The sequence below is a fragment of the Durio zibethinus genome, chromosome 28, assembly GCF_047325235.1.
Source record: "Durio zibethinus cultivar Kanyao isolate XHJ-2024 chromosome 28, ASM4732523v1, whole genome shotgun sequence".
NCBI classification, from domain to species: domain Eukaryota; kingdom Viridiplantae; phylum Streptophyta; class Magnoliopsida; order Malvales; family Malvaceae; genus Durio; species Durio zibethinus.
In genome coordinates, this window is record NC_143189.1 from 1,434,149 (window position 1) to 1,450,269 (window position 16,121).

The window sequence follows — 16,121 nt, forward strand, 5'->3', positions numbered from 1 at the left end:
TTTATTGAATTATTTAACTTGACATTGATTGAAGTCAAGTTCTTCTTTTTCCTTGGGGTAGGGGGATGCAACATGTTCAGTTTATTGGATATTCCATGACAACTTCTTGCATTATGGACGTAAGGTTGATCGAGACAAATCTTGATTGAATGCTGTGGGCTATGGAACTTTTTGTCATGACTCATAAGTTACTACATTGTATGTGTCATTGGGTGTATCTGTGAAATTACTACAGTGACATGTTCCAAGATTTTTGGATACTGATACTTATGTGGTGCATATTGATACTTATCTTGGATCAGCTTCGAGATTTTCTCTTCCAAACTTAAAAAGTTTCCCCTGATTGAGAGTTTTTATTAGAAAGCTGGTTTATTGCTCTATCTGTTTCACCGCAAAGGTATCAGATGAATTCTTAATTCCTTCCCCTTTGCATATATATTTCGATATACCACATTTATTTGTGCATGTTGCTTGAATCTCAGCTTGGCAAATGATTTGGATGGTCCTAACTGAAATATTTGCCTGTGGGGAAATCTCATATCCTCTCACGTGAATTGTGTTTATCCCATTAGGTGATTTATAAAAGCTATATCTCTGCCGAATATGAACCTTAATGTTAGATTTGACCTTCGAGATGTCCTGTTTAGACGGAAGCTTATTCACGTTCAAACCAAAAGTGATGGGTTCAGTTTGAATCACTCGTACCAGTAAGTGTTGCTCAAGTGAAGAGAAAAGGAAAACGAATGGATTGCGAGACTGAGACATAGCAGAAATCAATATAATTTCCGAAAACAAAGGTTAAACATCTATAACAAGATTTTACAAGTGATAGTTTTAAGTTACTCTATGCTAAATAGCACGTTTGCCATTTACCAGAGGCCAGTAAGATCCTTTGAATCTCCATCCAGTTTGTACTCCATGAACTATTCCTTTCCTCCTAGGGGCCAGGGCTCTAAATGTTCGATCATGCGCTGACAGAGTCAAAGGAACTTATCAATTGTCTCAGAGTTGCACTAAAAGTTCAAACTATGACTCCCTTGTGATCGATCCATGTCTCTTTCTTATTTGTTGTGCTCCATACGCAATGGTAGAACCCACTGTTGTTGCAGCCACTAGCCAACTGTTGATATGTTAAGAAAAATAGGTTTTCGTTTCTTATAATCCATTTGAGTATGGTTTAATAAGCAAAGAGTAGTTCGCCTTAAGTATGTGATACATGATTGAGTTTCTGGCGTTCCAAACTCTGGTTGAAGGAGAGCCGAGGCAACTAAAATCAGCTGGAAAACTGTGTTAACCTGCAAAAATTTTAAGTCTTTTCAGATATAAAGGCGTTAAGCTGTTTTCCAAAGCTGCAGGATTCAGGTTTTTTGCGTTCACTATATGGTTTTTTTCCATTTATTGCCACCATTTTCTGCTCCTTGTTATCACTGTCCACTTGTACTGGTTAAAATGTTAAAGAAATGCAGACTCCATTGCTAACCGTCTATTCCCATCCCAATTAGGAAAAGAAAGGATAATACTTACCTTGCTTATAAAGAGAGGCTCAACCTTCTGTGGCCTAGTCCCTTCAAGATTGAAGAAATCTAGCCAACTTTTCCACTGAATTAAAAAATCCAACAATAAGAGCCAAGACTAGATAAATGATTGCCAAAGTTTGCCAAGTCATAACACAATTGGAACAAAAACATGTGCTAATAAAGCACATGTGCTAATAAAGCACAAGTTAAGCAAACTTCACCTGCCAACACAAGCTACTAGCTCTTTGGTACACTGCACCACTAACAAGGGCAACATCTCGCAACACAACAAGCCCTACAAGTCCAGCTTTACAGCAAAGAAGACTAATAAGATAGATGTCATCAAACATTTACAGATAACATAGTACCTCTATATGTGTAAAATGTAAATATAAATAAAAACATACACAGATAATTTCTGTTATACAACAGCCGCAATTCCTTGTATTAAGAGTAGGTGGAATAGATATCAAGATGAAGGATTCTGAGGCAATGACTTGCAAAACTGCTCATATAAGCTGTAACTATGGTCATCCAGTATGATAATTCCAAATTATCCTCATTGCACAGAAGTGATCAGTTACCACACTTCTTAAACTCTGTCTGACTAAGATAATATCAGGATTTGACATGTGGATATTTCATGTGTATTTGCATGACGGCACACTTGTTTGTGGATCCAACGAAAGAGAGACAATATTCATTAAAACATGTTATGTACTCAGTATCTCAACTAACATTACTAACCAGAGAATTGCAGAAGATCCAAACAAATGCACATTACTTACGGTGCAAAAGATGGTTATGCACCATTGATAAAGCAACACATCCAATGAGAACCTAGATACCAAGAAGACCAAAAATAAACTACTTGTCAAATGAAACTCAGAAGCAAGTCACAAAAACCTACAAAGAAGTTTGTGGCATTAATCATTTTACCTTGTCGGCAAGAGGATCAAGATAAGAACCCACGACCGAATTAATGCTAATTTTTCTAGCTATATATCCATCCAACTAGAAAAACAAACAGAAATGATAAAAAAGGAACTTAAATCCCCATGATTTATACAAAACTTTTACATGTCTCCATTAATATTAAAAAAGTCTCAGAGAATCCATACCCAATCAGTTGCACCAGAGACAGCCAATCCCACAAATGCAAAACCAAACATTTCATTTACAATCATCCTACATTTAACTCATTACTTAGTTACTGCAAAAATCAATTATCCAAAAACAAAAACAGAAATGATTTAAAACTTACCATCCAAGCAAAGGACCAGAAACCAATCGACTCATTGAAATTAAATTCGGCAAATTCACGAAACTCTCCACCACATCGTCCCTCTCATTATTCCATTCCCCGTAGGTTTCCACCCGATCCGAGACTCTCGGGTCTGATAGGACCGACCCGAATCGTAACTTGACTGGAAACTTGGCTCCGCCGCCTCTACTCAAGTCAAGATTTAAAGCTTGGACTTTTCGTAAAACGGCGACATTTGCCCAAAGCAGAGTGGCAGATTGAGAGAGTTTCCAGGGAGGAAAAGACGGGAAGAGAGGGCCATTGAAAGGAGCGATCCATTTAGAAAGAGATGGAGAAAAAGGTAAGACTCGATTGTGAAAGAGAGGAGAGGATAGAGGTGGAATTATACAAGTCGTTGAATTCGTTGATGCTGCGGTAAAAAAAGTTGTGCTTTTTTAGGGCTTTTCGTGATTAGGGTTTGCAGAGATCTGTAAATCCCCATCGATAAAGCATTGCTTTTTCTCCAACAGAAAGACAGGACAGACAAACACTGTTTCTTTGTTGTTTGGATATTCCTAGGTTTTGCGAGGGTTTAGGTGACGATTTGATGACGACGATTTGCAAGGGCCAAATTTGCCACGTGTAAGTTTCTCCCAATTCTAACCAGAATGAAAAAAAAAAAAAGTTGACATACGAGTGCAAAAGGGAAATCTATTTATTTTTTTTGGAACATGGTTATTTTCTTTTCTAAAAAAATAGAATAATGAATTTTAAACCTCAATTATAGGTTCATATTAAAGAATGTATGGTCAAATCAAATTGAATCATTTGACAACAATTTAAATTTAAATAATAGTATTGTATATTTTATATGCATATGAAAAATTTATTCTTCAAATTGTTAATTTTATTGATTTTTACAAAGTTTAACAAAAATTTTGATTTTAGTAACATAATATTAATTTTTTATTTTTTATAAATTTCATTTTCATAATTTTTAATATCAAAAAATAAAAAATAACATTGAAATATAAAAAATAAAATATTTAACTATTAAAAAAATAATTTCGAGACATAAAAAAAAAAAAGAAAAGCAATATGATAAAAAGAAATCAAATCTTATATACTAAACTCTACTAAGGAGGAAAAATGACAATTTTTTTTCTTCAAAAGAGGAAGAAAAATAAATTAAATTAAGTATTATACATAATTGAGAATAGTAGGCATATATATATATATTATTAGTAAGTTTTGATATTTAATCTTATATTTATAATAAACAGTTAGGTTGGGTATCATCATCTTCCTCTTTATTGAATACCAAAATCAAATTATGGAATGGAAAGTTGTTGGAAAATTTTTCATATTTTGTTAAATGGAATTAAAGTGTACGCGTCTGTTCTGTTCTACCAAACTATTCAAACAATTTAACTCTTCCTTTTGTTTTTTTGTTTGTTTCTTCAGTTTTCTCCTTTGATCTTTATCTATTGCTTGAATGACGACAACTATGTTTAGCAAACTGAAACTGATATACTGACCACCAAGCTGATAAATGGAGTTAAAGCAGACTTAACCATTGCTTTATATGAACAAGGGTTTTCGGTTTCTTCTGTGCTTGTAACCCTTCATTTCTTTTGTCCCTTTTGTTCATCTTTCATAGAATCCTTTCATTGGAGAAGAGTGGCCAAGGGATAGAGGAGATGAGCTGCTTCTCTTGTTGTAGGGTGGAGGTACAGCAACGCATTTCTTCCTTTAAGGAGAGAAACAATGCCATTGGCGGCAATAACAGCAATGGGAAATTATTGAGGTCTTTCATGAATAATTTATCAAACAAAACAGGTATTAATAGATGATGTTCATTTTCAAGTTTCATTTTTTTGGAAAGTTCTCCAATAGAAGTCTTGTTTATTTGACGTAAATAATCTTCTAGTGGTTGTTCAAGCAAAAAGCCTTCCAGAAATAGGCAAATGAGAAACCATATTAGTGCTCATGTTCCCAATCTGGAAACTTTTTTATAGCCATGTTAACCAATGTGCAGGTAACAGCAAGCAGAAAATAGCTGAAGAAATTCAAAAAATTGGAAATGCAAAATTTTCAGCTCGTATTTTCACATTCCGAGAACTAGTGGTTGCTACAGACAACTTCAATCCCGATTGTCTGATAGGCGAAGGTGGATTTGGCAGGGTCTATAAAGGATACATAGAGAGCATTGATAAAGTATATCTCTTTTTCTCTGAACTGTTTTTCTGATGAGGACGACATTTCATGCATGTCCTACTCTAAGTTTATGCTCGGTTTTAACTCTTTTCTAGATTGTAGCCGTGAAGCAACTTGACAGGAATGGAATGCAAGGAAGTAGAGAATTCTTCTCGGAGGTTCTGATGTTAAGTTTGGTTCACCATCCGAACCTTGTGAATCTGATTGGCTATTGTGCTGATGGGGATCAAAGAATTTTAGTTTATGAATACATGCCAAATGGATCTTTGGAAAATCATCTTCTTGGTATGTTAAAAGATACATTTTCACTTATTTAGTACTCATTTATATTACTAATTCGTTTTTGCCAATTGATTGTGTGAACCAGAAAGCCTACTGATGGAATTTTTGGACTTAACATTTTCACTGAATATTGTGGAAATTATGGGAGTTGGATTTGAGAAAGACTATTCTTCTTATCTGATTCATAATTATGTGGCTTCTGATTATATTATCTGTTTATTCAGATTTAATTCCAGGTCAGGAGCCATTGGATTGGACCACTAGGATGAAAATAGCTGAAGGAGCAGCCAAAGGGCTAGAATACCTACATGACTTTGCTGACCCGCCAATAATTTATCGTGACTTTAAAGCATCAAACATATTACTAGATGCGAACTTCAATCCCAAGCTCTCTGATTTTGGACTTGCAAAGTTAGGCCCTACTGGAGGGAAGGACCACGTATCAACAAGGGTCATGGGGACCTATGGTTATTGTGCTCCGGAGTATGCAATGACAGGGCAGCTGACTACAAAATCTGATGTTTACAGTTTTGGTGTAGTGTTTCTGGAGCTAATCTCGGGGAGGAGAGCTATTGATATTGAAAGACCGACCGAAGAGCAGAACCTTGTTGCTTGGGTATGTTCATGGAGTTCATAATCACTTGTTTTTAGTAACAAATGTCCATTTCATTCCATTGTTTTCCTGTTTATCAAAAAGAAAAAACAAATGCCATAATGACCAAAACATACAAGTTCTGGTAAGTATTAGTTTATTACTATGATTAAACCTGGCAAATCGGCAACCGTTACTGGGGCCAAGCCTTTTGTTTGACATTTATTTCTGGTCTTCCCAGATAATTATGCTACTTGTCATTATGCCGTGATGTTACTGTAAATAAATGCAACCTTTGCGTGATTTTGGGTTTTTAAATTTGAATTAAGTTCGTCAAACTAAGTTTATCATCCATTCTCGTCCACATCTTGCAGGCAGAGCCATTACTTAAGAACAGGCAGAAGTTCATGCTGATGGCAGATCCCCTGCTTGAAGAGAAGTACCCTGTAAAGGGTCTTTATCAAGCTCTTGCAGTTGCAGCCATGTGCCTTCAGGAGGAAGCTGATAACCGACCATTGATTGGTGATGTTGTAACTGCCCTTGAGTTTCTGGCCGGGCCAAAGGACAATGACAAAATTGCTGCAGAATTACAAAAGAAACAGTAACTTGCATGTTAAGTCCGTGGAAGAAGTAATTGCCAAAAGATACCGTGACTCTTAGGCTTGTAGCTAGCGTAGCTAGGTGAGCAACCCTGAAGCTTGGAAAAATTGCATGGAACCTTCACACCACACTAGCATGTTGTTGTGTAGATTATTGTGAGTCTGTCAACTATTTGATTAGGGGTGTAATTGTTTGAGTAGCAATCGTAGCCATTTCTGATATGATTCTGGAAGCCAATTAGTGATAACTTATGATGCGGGATTGACTCCAGCGAAACTATTGTCAATAAATTAAACCATTTTGTTGGGGGATGCTTTTGCGACAACTGGAGTATGCAAACATCATTTCTATTGATAGCGATATTTTTGGTAGAAAAACCATGATTTCTTTCGAGTATATATCTACCAGGTAAAAAAATAAGGAGAGGCAGTAAAAAAAAAAGAAAAGAAAGACACGTGGTAACCATAAAATTTTTTAGCGAATATACACCATATATTATAGCCCTATGTTTGAAAAGATGTAAGAGAGGTGATGGAAGATCGCATAGACCTTCAAAACACAAGACAAATGAACTTACAATGCAAAAGAAAAGATGCAAAAAAGGGCTAGGGTTTCATAACAACAAATCAGAGCAAGACCAAGCAGAACTAAGACAGTTTTTCCTTCGAGATTTGGTATATCAGCATATACAAATCATGGATTGTACACCACAGATAACGAAACCGTACAGCGGAGAACCTCCAAGTTATCTATGTCACAGATGACAGCTCAATAGGAATGTTCCTCCAAGGAAAAAAAAAAAAAAAGAACTGTGGATTGTGAGTTTATGAAGAGAGCTTTGATAAAAGCATCAAGAGACAGGAATCACAAACCAAGTTCGAATTCTTAAAAGCAAAAGCTAAAATTCAAAAGTTCATCACAGGATTCTGATGCTTAGCTCTGATCAGATTATAGAGTAGCTCACGAGTATCAGAGAAAAACAGATAATTAACAATATTTGTTGAAGCCCTAGGCTTGAAGGGTGGGCAAAGTAAGTTCCTTAAATTCCAACTGAGAATGGCAAGAACTCAGAGGCTGGCTTCAGCATGATGGGCTAAACATGAAAGTTGTTGACATCATTTTTAAGGATCCTGTAATTGAAACCAGGAATCCTGTTTAGCTGATTCATATCTGCAACTTCCGTTGCAGAACACATACTTGGTAGGAATCCGCCGCCTCCTCTTCGCTTCTTCCTTTTCCACCCAGTAATCAGCAACCAGAAACTAGGCCTTGAATGATCACTTCTGCAATCTATTTCCACTATTTGTCTATGAGGTTTCCAGGAGCTCCCTCGTCCCTCTAACTCAAACTTGGTGAAGTACTCAATTTCCTTCTTGAGAAGTGATCCTACGGTTCCCCTTGTGCCTATTGCGATAGGAGCTGCTGCAGCCATTTTCTCAGGGAAAAACTTAGTGTTTGTGAAGCTGGCTTTATGCTGCATTTTAAGTGGAGTTGGAGGCTTGTGTCTAAAGAAAGTGGTGGCCCTGGTTCTTTTGTCTGTATGGGAAGATTACTTTGATTTCGGAGCATCTCTCTGACCTTAATAATGCTATTTTAGTCTAATCATTTTATCAAAGTGGACAGCATGAGTTTCTGCATAATTGGCGCGTAGGATAGGGATAACACCATCATATCCATCTTGTGTTTGTAATGAAAGCATGCATGTTTCCCGGATAGTTTTCTGTTTATCCCATTGACCGTTGAAGCCATCAGCCACGTAAGTTGTCTGCCCCACCTGCACTTTTTAAAGCTGTATAAAACTTTATGATCTGAACAATGATCTAAAAAAAAAACTTTTAACTGTGATGAACCTACCATAATAAGTCTGTCCGTCAGTCTGTCTTAAGTCCCTCTTGCTAGTTTCCTTACAACCCTTTTTAGGTTAAACTTGTTTTCTTCTCATGGCTTGGATAGGGAAAGGAAAAAGGAATGCTTCTCCAATTGAGTGCTTTTCAGGTTATTAAGTATGGGGTCCCAGTGCCGTTGATTTCTCTCCTTCCTTTCGCTTTGGTGGAATGTTCATTTTTGTTTTCTTTTTAAAGTGAAGAACGCAATCGTTTGAATCAAAAATCAACTTTTAAAAAGCACTGTGCCGGTTCAATTGATTAAACTTATTCATGGTAGTGGCCGAAATCATTTCTTGGTTATAATTTTAAAATTTAAACAACTTTTATTTTTATTATTATTATTTTTGGCCCAAGTCTTTTCGTTCTTTCGTAATGCTGTCTCTTTCCACAAATATTCTGACTCATTTTACTCAGAATCCGACATTTTAGGACAACCAGTTTCTTAACTTGAACAACGTTTATTCTGTGGTTCATGTGTATTCATTCAGTCAAGCTTTCCACTTCGCCCATAAGGTTTTGTTTTACTCCCTTGGCAACGGGTAAAAGAGGCAAGGTCAACTGAAAATTTGCCAATGAAACAAGTCTCACATAAAGAACAAAGAGCGTCTCTAGGGCATCAACCACTCATACCATGGGCAGACGGGCCTGATCCCAGGAACTGAAAGTTATTGAAGTTCAGGACAGCCTTACCAAGAAAAGTAACTTTGCTAGAGAACCTGGCTGATGGCAATTTCACCAATGCAGACTATGCATGAACACCCAGCACTTGAACGGTAGGAAATGAAATTCATACTGATATAGAAATGGGCTTATCAAAAGATACAGATTAGACAGAACACACCTGACATTAGGATTTTCCATAACAGAAAAAGACCATTTTCAGCAGGCACTGCTTTGAAGAAATTTAAATTTCCATACATCTTTCCAGTTAAAAAATGTTAATAACCATACTCAAGTTTCATGTAATGAATGATAGACAACAAATGTTTTCTTATAAGCCTCAAAATTGAATGGTACCTCTTATTTCATTTTATTTTTCTTATTCTTCTTCTTCTTATTATTATTTTTAATGTTGTATGAGATTTATTTGACAAACTACTTTACATTGGGAAGATGACAGGAGTATCTCAGCTTCCGATGGGAGGCAAGAGCACTTTTTAGGGCAACATCCACTCTTAAGCCTTCACGAAATACTAAGTCATACAACTGACAGACAAACCTTGATAGTTCCTCGTCTTCTTCATTCCAAAAACCTGTAGAATGGTGGTTCCCATTCTTCTCCGAGTCACTATCTTCCCAGTCACTCACTAAACCTGTAGACTGATAGGTTCAACCTCTTCATCTTCTCTGTCTTCCACACCAATCTCGAACCTCCCATTTTCCAGAACATTATACTCTCCTGATCCACTATCTGTTGTCAGTGACACATCTTGGGGCTCGGCTGTAGGGCATATAACAGCGTTGACCCCAGAATCTAGAAAGGCCTTAATTAAATTTGCAGGGAAACCATAAGTTCCCGTGCAGATAATGATTCGGTCCCTCCAAGCTCCAACCTAGCATTATTTGACAAAGTATCAGCCAAGTAGTACTAAAACAAGATTCCATTGAGTATAACATAATTCATGATCCACAGAGAACATGAGTAAAATTACATTAAACATATAAACAAAAGACTTCTGGTGCCATTGAAATGGAGTGGGATCATTAAATATGCTGACATAATGGCCCCAAGTTAACATGGAAAACATCAAGAATAAATGCTATTTGGCTGAAAACTAACTATAATCCTCACGTCCTTGTAACCTATTACTATTCATTCAATGATTAGAAGCAATTATCTCAAGTTAATCTTATGTCTGGTGAGGTCATCTTGATCTATAGAAGTTTATGCAATAGAACCAAGGAAAATTACACAAATCCAGAGAATGCAATATTGCCTTAACAAGCCAAGCAGCACACAGGACACAGGACATCAATAGACATAAAGTAGAGAATGGAGGTTGACAATCAACAAATTCTCCAGGTAAATCTTCACCAGAGTGAAAAAAAGGGAAATTCGAAATCCATCCAATGAACATCATCAGGTATCATGTGCTTTAACAGGTAAATCAGATAGCCAAATGAGAGCTATATACATACCATCCAACGAACATCATCAGGTGTCATGTGCAAAGAAGGTACTGTACAATGAAACATGTATGCCCCAATTTCTTGATCGTCTTCCATAACCTTTAGGAGATGTCATGAAAATCGCAACAGAAGTTCATTAGTTTTGATAACATCAATCTAACAATAAATGAAATCATTTGAAAGCAAATGAGAAAAGCATGCACACTTGGGTTTGGCGTCCAATATATCTATGCCCTATATTTCCAACTTGGAAGTATGGTCTACAGTGAACCAAATTGGCAATAGTTGTTATATTGGCAAATGGCGATGCACCCTTCTGATGCTGGCTCCGCATCACTGACAACATGCTAACCTTGACACTTTGTATGAACTTATCAGCCAGTTCTCCAGGTTCAGCCACGACAAACACATCATTCTGCCAACTAGAAAAAAGAAGCAGCTAGAAGGTTAGGACTGGTGCATAAACTACTCACAAGTAATGCCATAAAATAGAAAGGTTTTTAGACCTTAATATTGAGCCAATTGAGTCATTTTGAAGGGCCAAATGTATAATGCCCACTTGTGGTAGATTCTGTAACATCTCATGCAATGACCGTACAGGTAAAGAGAGCTGCCTGGGTCCAGGAGACTTTGGGGGTGATGCTGTCTTTCCAGATTGTAATCCATCCAAGCTTAAAGGTGGGACCATGTCAATTTGGCCAAGCCTCTGCAGGCCAACATCCGGACTGAACAACAGAGGGCTTGAGGGGAAACTTCCAGTGATCAGTGGAGAGGTAAATGGTGTTGGAAATGTTGTTGTTGGCAATGCCTTTGAAATTCCAGATATGTCATGCAAACGGGATAATCTTATTCCAGTTCGTACACAAAATGACTCAAGTGCCCGAGCATGGTGCACAGTTCTTCCCGAATCAGGACTATGCAATGCTTCAACAAGTAGTACATTTCGTCTCCAACCTAATGAAGGGTTATTCTCATCTAGTATAGCCCAAGATAAAAAATTTCAAAAGATTCAGCAGAGCATCCAGTAATTTAGAACATATACTATCAAAATCAAAGTCTAATACCTGCATTTGATGCCTTTGACCTGGAAAAGTGTTAGAGATTTCAAATTCTCCGTCCACTTCTCATCATGTGCAAAGGGTAGAAGGAGTCTTTCACATGCATTCTTGAAGGACTCCGAATTTTTTTGGATGTAGTCCTTTACAGCAGCTTCCAACTTCAGCCAAACTGTTGGATCAGTCTCATCCAGCTCCATGTCACAACGTTCATCAACTGCAAGGGCAACCATATAAAAAATGAAGAGTTCATAATTATTTCGCTAAAGAGCTATTGCACAAGGATAAATTCCAAGATCAAATTAAAAAATGGTTGGATGAAAGCTAGTTATGGAGACATCTGCCACAGTTAAAATAGACCTCCAACCTTCATCTGTGAAGGCCATAAGGAACCAAGAACTTATACCTGGATTAAACTGAAAGTATTGGATCTCAGGGAGCATAGGTAACAATGTACTCAAAGCTTCCTCGACTCGGTCCACAGAGCATGCACTCTCAATCAGCACTTGCCCAGTATCTAGATAGCGCCAACCACCTTTCCGTGCCTAAAACAGAGGTGATACTCATAAATCCATGTCAGCAATGAAAAGGTAAATAGAAAATTAAAATCTAGATTTTTTATCCTCTAATTAGTTAAAATATCAGAACCATTTAGAAACTTATTAAACTTGGAATTCATTAAAAGCACCTAAGCAATTTCCTGTTATTCTGCATGAATATACTCATAAAATGGTGATTTGCACTTCAAATGGCCATGATAATAGGAAAAGGTTTATAGGAGCTTAAAGCCAGAACTCATGACAAATCGCTTAGATGGCAAAAATACAAAAACAAAGTAGTTACCTTTGTAGGCACAGAGCCACAACCAATTGAAACTAAACAGTCAATTTTTGCATCAGGCCACAAAAGTTGCGCTTCTCTTATGGAAAAGATTGTCGGATTGTTTGCCACTATAGCACCATCTTGCCAGCGGTACACATCTATAAAAAAGGTAAAATAAATTAAAATAAAGGTTAAAAAGCTTAGGCATTCTTACAAAAATAGTTAACTTAAGCAAGAAGAAGAAAATACCATCAGAGAAGTCATCAAGATAATATGGGGCAGCAGAAGATGCCCTTATAGCTTGCCATACATGGTATTTACAACTTCCAATAAAAGCACTTCGTTTGTAGCCAACTTGAGCACCTGTAGTTGTAGATCCTAGAATGGTGATTCCTGAACTTTCTTGTATCGCAAGAGGCACCTCAGGTGTTCCCACAGGGTACCGCACATTAAGAAAAATATAAACGTACAAACAAACTTATACAGCTTCCAAGACATTACCATAATGGATAATAAAATAGTCTACATATATCTATATGAGCAGCATAATACTTGAACCCAATTAGAGTTCATATTATATGATAGAAAAAGGAATTTGAGACCTCAAACCTGATAATTGCGGAATACAAAAGGCTGAGCGGGCATAACACTCACTAAAGTTGACACAATAAAAACTTTTGGAATGCTTTTCACGGCAGACTCAATTAGTAGGTCACCATCCTCATCAGCACACATTTCCTTTAGCAGCCTCTCAAACTGATCTGCACTGTGCTGCAATACTATAACATTTGAATAATTGATTTTACCATACCAAAATACCACTCAAAATAATTATAATAATAATTGCAGAGATGTGATTACCATGTTTTATTGATTAAAGGCAATATACATAGTGAGCACCCCTTAAAGTAAATTACAGTAAACCCTTTAAAAACTCTGAAAATATCTTGTAGGAACTAGGAACACAAAAAATCCTCATTTGTTCAGATATAGTTTCACATGGTTTTTCATGCCTCTCCATGCGTACATACACGTACATTTTCAAGGAAAACATGAAACGAACTCTAGTGATTAGCAGTACTGAAGAAGAAGCACAAATTCGTAAACATAAAAAAGAGAAAATCATACTTTAGATCCATGTACAACGACTCTGAAACTCTGTGATGAACTTTTGTAAAGCTGATCCAACTTTTCTCTCCAAGTTGCAGCTTCATTATCCTTTGGCACGGGTTCAGCAAAAACAAGTTTTCCTACAAAGCCAATAAAGGAGAACAGACTTAACAAAGTGAACTACAACCATAAATAAAGTGATGCTGAACAATGATTCTTTAAGCAGCATACCCACCAAGATTTTTGTATATTTCTTCACATTGGTCCAAGGTCATCAACTTAATACCAAGGGCAATGGCAAGCATGCCACCTGTTGATGTCCCACATACAAGGTCAAATAGCTCATGTATTCGCTTTTCAGTTCCCTTCTCGATTTGTTTAAGGATCTGCACAGTTGCAAGACCTTTCATGCCACCTCCATCCATTGAGAGTATGCGTAGGCCTTGTTTTGGTATCTGTCTCCCTCTAATAGCACGTCGCAAGTTTTCATTCTCTCCTAAAAAAAACATAATCAGATGACTCTATGATCTAAAGATTCTCAAAGAAAGTTAAAAATCAAATCCAAGAAATATACCCAGAATTGCCAAAGCACGAGCTGCAGCTTTATTCACACGTGGTTCAGCTGTAACAGTCAGGCGTATGAGAAGTTCCCTCAAGCTTCAGAGGTGAGAAGAATGTGGCGATTCTCCAGACAGAAGGCCAAATTTCCAACAGCTAACAAAGCAAACCTTTTCACCTGATTAAATATAAAGGGCTAATTATACATAACTGTTCAATATAAGAAAATCAATAAAAATCAGAATGTTACCTCTGGGTTTTTATGGGCACACAATATTTTTAACGATCTCAAAACATCCTTGGTTAGCATCTTCTGAGCTACAGAATCAGATCCAAAGGCCAATGTCACCACAACTTGCAGCACAGAAACCAGTTCTTCTGGGGCAGGAGACTTCAAAACAGTTTCAATGGGTTGCATAATGTCACATTTTATTAACTGCATGGCCACTGAAACATCTCCAGCGAGAGTTGATAAAGCAGAACAGGCTTGTTCAACCTGACACAAGTCAGACCTATAAAGACAGTGCACAAAAAGGAGAGGAAAGAAAAGACATGTCTGATGTCACTCATAAAAGGAAAGTATATCCAGCATACCACATGGCGGTTATCACTACTTATCATGCTTATAAGCTGCCACATTGCATTTTCATCTTTACCAACAACTACACGGTTCCCCTGGTCTTGCATTATTATCTTGGCCAGTGCAGAGGCTAGCAAAGGGTGATGGCAAGAGGAAAAACGGAATATGAGAGAGAAAAAGGCACTCAGCTTGTGTCTAGATGCACCAAAATAAGAACTATTCTCCATCTGTAACACAACAAGAAAAATAGTTTTATTCATAGATTTATCTATGCTGATGTAAAGGCATGAGCATACAAACATCTAATATTTGTTACCTATACCTCTATTTGCACAGTCACTGATCTTAAATTTTCATCAGCTACAATTCTGATATTTGAAAGGACAAATGCCGTAGCTTGCATAAAGGCAAGATCTCAGGAAGGAATTCGAGTGGATTACCAAATAACCTAAGAATTTGTAACTCAGCCATAGCCCTGCCATCCAACTGAGAAAAGCATTAGACCAGAGAAAGCTATTCACAGGCCTAAAGAAAGAAGTTGATAGTCAATAAAGTGACCTGAAGTCAAGAAGTGGCCGAACAAGTTTGTTATGCTCTAATGATAATTCCAACAGCCCAACACACTGCCTCAGCTCCACTGCACATAAATTACCAACAAAAAATTGGTAAATAGACAAGTGAGAGGGAACATCAATGACCTAGACCTTCAAAAACCAAGTGATCACATTTTTCTCTCCTTGTATGGCCAGTTATGAACTTGGTATGCTAATGCAACTCTCAGAATCATAGTTTAGACGTAAAAACAAGATCATGCTTACCAGGAACTGAAACAAGCATGTTGTAGTCAACCCTAAGCACTTTTAGAGTTTTTACTTCGCCAAGCTCAGGTGGTAACACTGATAGCTTGTTGTAATCAAGGTATAGTTTCTCAAGAATTGGCAATTGAGTTAGGTCGACGGGCAGTGTCTGTATCAAAAATTAAGCAACCAATGAGGGAGTGACAAACTACTCAAGGGGGCAAGAAAAGAAAAAAGTTGGAAATTACCGTTAAGCCACAACCACACAGGCTAAGTGTCATGAGCCAACCTTGTATAGGGCCATGACCGGGGCTTAGGTTGTCATGAGCCACCTATGTATAGGGCCATGGCTGGGTAGATCTCTTGTGCTAGGAAAAGTATCCCCATTTCAAACATTGTAATGGTTAGTAGTAGCATAGCTCTAAAATCTCTAAAGCTCTTTAGGGGGTGAGCCGGCAGCGTACTGTTGGGCTGTCTCACAGGTTGCTATACGGGCCTAGGCCATCCACCAAGGGCTGCCCCTGGCCCTGGTGATGGTGGGAAGTGCCGATGTATGATTATCGATTATAATAAAATTCACCCCGATTGAATGTCCAGAATGTTGCCTCGATGTGTTTTTCTTTTTTTCGATGTGAATGTGACTTCTTGTGTATACTTGAGATTGATCTCGATATAATGTGTCTTATTGTGAATGCTTGGGACTAACCATGGCTTATGGTTATTTGTTCAGAT

General features: G+C 37.4%; 3 protein-coding genes and 1 pseudogene across 5 annotated transcripts; 1 reads left to right on the top strand and 3 right to left on the bottom strand.

The window, feature by feature from the left end:
- Nucleotides 1-764: 764 nt before the first annotated feature.
- LOC111280842 (cardiolipin synthase (CMP-forming)-like) lies at nucleotides 765-3,262 on the bottom strand. Of its 2 annotated transcripts, none has more exons than XM_089757007.1 (8): nucleotides 2,782-3,262; nucleotides 2,639-2,705; nucleotides 2,457-2,531; nucleotides 2,306-2,357; nucleotides 1,739-1,824; nucleotides 1,525-1,599; nucleotides 1,217-1,295; nucleotides 765-1,120 (listed from the first exon to the last, which is right to left on the bottom strand). In XM_089757007.1, the coding sequence occupies exons 1-8, from the start codon at nucleotides 2,814-2,816 to the stop codon at nucleotides 1,113-1,115; spliced, it is 477 nt and encodes a 158-aa protein (XP_089613133.1). In that variant the 5' UTR covers nucleotides 2,817-3,262; the 3' UTR covers nucleotides 765-1,112. The 2 variants fall into 2 exon arrangements, with proteins under 2 accessions (XP_089613133.1, XP_089613134.1); XM_089757008.1 differs by having other exon boundaries at nucleotides 1,201-1,295.
- A 17-nt stretch (nucleotides 3,263-3,279) lies between these two features.
- On the top strand, nucleotides 3,280-6,792 carry LOC111280841 (putative serine/threonine-protein kinase PBL23; annotated as a pseudogene). The gene is made up of 6 exons (XR_016335016.1): nucleotides 3,280-3,402; nucleotides 4,421-4,599; nucleotides 4,799-4,977; nucleotides 5,073-5,262; nucleotides 5,484-5,875; nucleotides 6,226-6,792. The product of XR_016335016.1 is annotated as a putative serine/threonine-protein kinase PBL23 (transcript).
- A 124-nt stretch (nucleotides 6,793-6,916) lies between these two features.
- LOC111280741 (uncharacterized) lies at nucleotides 6,917-8,820 on the bottom strand. The gene has a single exon (XM_022868189.2). The coding sequence runs from the start codon at nucleotides 7,929-7,931 to the stop codon at nucleotides 7,545-7,547; it is 387 nt and encodes a 128-aa protein (XP_022723924.1). The 5' UTR covers nucleotides 7,932-8,820; the 3' UTR covers nucleotides 6,917-7,544.
- Nucleotides 8,821-9,213: 393 nt separating this feature from the next.
- Nucleotides 9,214-15,228, bottom strand: LOC111280739 (phospholipase A I-like). The gene is given in 17 exon segments (XM_022868187.2): nucleotides 9,214-9,890; nucleotides 10,477-10,566; nucleotides 10,673-10,889; nucleotides 10,974-11,442; nucleotides 11,532-11,739; nucleotides 11,929-12,067; nucleotides 12,366-12,502; nucleotides 12,594-12,787; nucleotides 12,955-13,115; nucleotides 13,473-13,594; nucleotides 13,690-13,950; nucleotides 14,029-14,112; nucleotides 14,115-14,190; nucleotides 14,263-14,508; nucleotides 14,607-14,819; nucleotides 14,915-15,067; nucleotides 15,151-15,228. Coding segments are annotated over 13 exon segments (1,926 nt in total). The 5' UTR covers nucleotides 14,996-15,067; nucleotides 15,151-15,228; the 3' UTR covers nucleotides 9,214-9,890; nucleotides 10,477-10,566; nucleotides 10,673-10,889; nucleotides 10,974-11,438.
- Between the last annotated feature and the right edge of the window lie 893 nt (nucleotides 15,229-16,121).